Raw genomic sequence first — 2,080 nt, 5'->3', positions numbered from 1 at the left:
GGAGCAGTCCCAAAGGCTGCTGCCCGGTTCATCCTGCTCATCCTCAGAAAGAACTGCACCGGGCAGAAGAATCCCTGAGGGGAACCCACACCGACACATCGCATCTGCCATCCTTTGCCTGGAGCAGGCAGGCGGGCAGCTGCTGGTGGACAGCACGTGCTGCGGGACTGCGGAGGGAACTATACGCACAGGAGAGAATTCGCCTCACAGCTGGCGATGTCATGGAGCTCCAGGATGTAGTTGACTGCTCTGACTTGACCCCTGCAGAAGGGGAAGAGCCCAGAGTGAGGAAGGAAAGCCGGGTTAATGTTCCATCTCCCTAGCCTCACACCACACTGAGACCCTAGTCTGTCCTGGGTTGCCCTTTGTCACTGCTTTAAGATAGTCACATCACTCTCCAGACCTCAGCTGCTATGGGACTCGCGTCCTCCTTCGTCTCGGGGGCTTTTGGGGTGGCTCCAGTTCCCTTCTTGCTTGTCTACAGAACTGCCATGCAGGAGGTACTCAATCACCTCGAGCCGCCTTTTCCCCAGGGGCCCTTGTCTGCCATCCTGCCTGCATCCCTCTTCCATCTCCCGCCTGGTTCTGGGTTTCCCACTAGAATTCATTTCCCACAGGGCTGCCTTGATCCTGCCCCAGCGCTCACCTTGAGGACCTCCCTCCACTGTTCTCCTGGGATGTCTCTTCTCCCTGGCTCCCAATTATCCAGTTCTCATTCTGTTTTGGAAGAACTTCCCTACCCCTTTCTGGAAGGTTCTTGTTTTCCCAAGACTGTTGGGAACTCCCGGCTGAAAACACCCTTCGTAGACACATCCCTGGACCTCCATACCTGTTTTGTCAGCTAGTACAGAGCAAGTCAAGCCTGAGGGGCCCGCTGAAACTGAGGACACTTGTACATTCTCATAGGTGAGTTCTCCATCTTCATAGGCCTCAGAGTCTAGAAAGAAAATAGTCCGACTTAGGAGTCAGGAATGGGGTCTAAGAATGGGGTGAAATATGAAGGGGAGACCCCTGTCCCCCATTTACCTTGCTCTAAACAGCTAGAGATGCTGTTCTTCAGGGGAGCCTTCACAAACCGCAGGTCTGCATAGGTGATGGCCTCAGCCATGGTCCTGGGCACATCCACCCAACACGTCCCTGGTCACTCTCCTCTCTGTCCCTCCACACTCATGGGTGCTGAATTCTCTCTGTGATTGCAAGGTTCAGTACTTTGCACTGTGACCCCCCAGTCACAAAAGAGGAAGGTCTCTGACAGATGGGCTCAGTGAAGCAGAAATCTCCCTGGGTTGGAGCCAGAGGGGCAGGGGAAGGACACTGAAGTCCCAAACAGATGCAGAGGCTGTCCTGACCCTGTGTCCAGCCAGTGCCCCCTCGCCATGTATCCTAGACCCACTTCAGTCTCCACACGCCTTAGGTTCCACATGCCAGTCCTCCTAGTGTCTTCCCTGATTGGCCGCTCACCTCCTGCCTGCTGTTCTCTGGGATTTATCAGTGCGTAGTTGGAGTTCTTTTGTTCTTTTTATTTTTTATTTATTTATTTTATTTTTATTTTATTTTATGTGTTATGAGTGTTCTACTTGCATGTGTAAGAAAATGTGTGTACAATGCCCATGGAGGTCAGAAGAGGGCCTCAGATCCCCTAGAACTGAAGTTATGGATGGTTGCTAGCTGCCCTGTGGGTGCTGGGAACAGAACCTGGGTCCTCTACAAGAACAGCCAGTGCTCTTAACTGCTGAGCCATCTTTCCAACCCCAAGCTCTTTTGTTTTTAATTGGTCCAAACATCACCCCAATTACTGCTCTACTTTGAGACTTTATCCTTAACCATCAGACTAGGGGTCCCTAGCAGGGAACCTTAGTTCTTCCTCATTTTGGAGTTTCCAGTAGGTCCATGGGTTACCAGAAGGGAATCTTTAATTTTGTGGCTCAAATAAGGCTCATGTCCCTCATCTGGTGTGGGAGATTTCTAGGGTGTGCCCAGATCCCCTCCTGCTTGCCCCCAGATCTGCCACTTAGAAGACCTTCCTGGAAATGTGACAGCCCTTTGGTAAATGCAGAGGACATAAGGACAAACTGGTTTC

At 51.9% G+C, this 2,080-nt stretch overlaps 1 protein-coding gene across 1 annotated transcript in view; it reads right to left on the bottom strand.

Annotated features, from left to right (window-relative positions):
* Cd72 (CD72 molecule) overlaps positions 1–1,135 on the bottom strand; it is a 7,339-nt gene extending 6,204 nt beyond the window's left edge. Inside the window, exons 1-3 of the mRNA XM_029567989.1 lie at positions 1,027–1,135; positions 830–937; positions 190–261 (exon numbers count right to left, since the gene is read on the bottom strand). Of these exons, the coding sequence (XP_029423849.1) occupies positions 190–261; positions 830–937; positions 1,027–1,108 (262 nt within the window). The 5' untranslated portion in view covers positions 1,109–1,135. The remainder of the gene's footprint in view (positions 1–189; positions 262–829; positions 938–1,026) is intronic.
* Between the last annotated feature and the right edge of the window lie 945 nt (positions 1,136–2,080).

This window comes from Nannospalax galili, unplaced genomic scaffold (genome assembly GCF_000622305.1).
Source record: "Nannospalax galili isolate Female #2095 unplaced genomic scaffold, S.galili_v1.0 scaffold341, whole genome shotgun sequence".
In the NCBI taxonomy this organism is placed as follows: Eukaryota; Metazoa; Chordata; class Mammalia; order Rodentia; family Spalacidae; genus Nannospalax; species Nannospalax galili.
The sequence above is the reverse complement of the archived record's forward strand: the minus strand, read 5'-3'. Positions and strand labels throughout refer to the sequence as shown.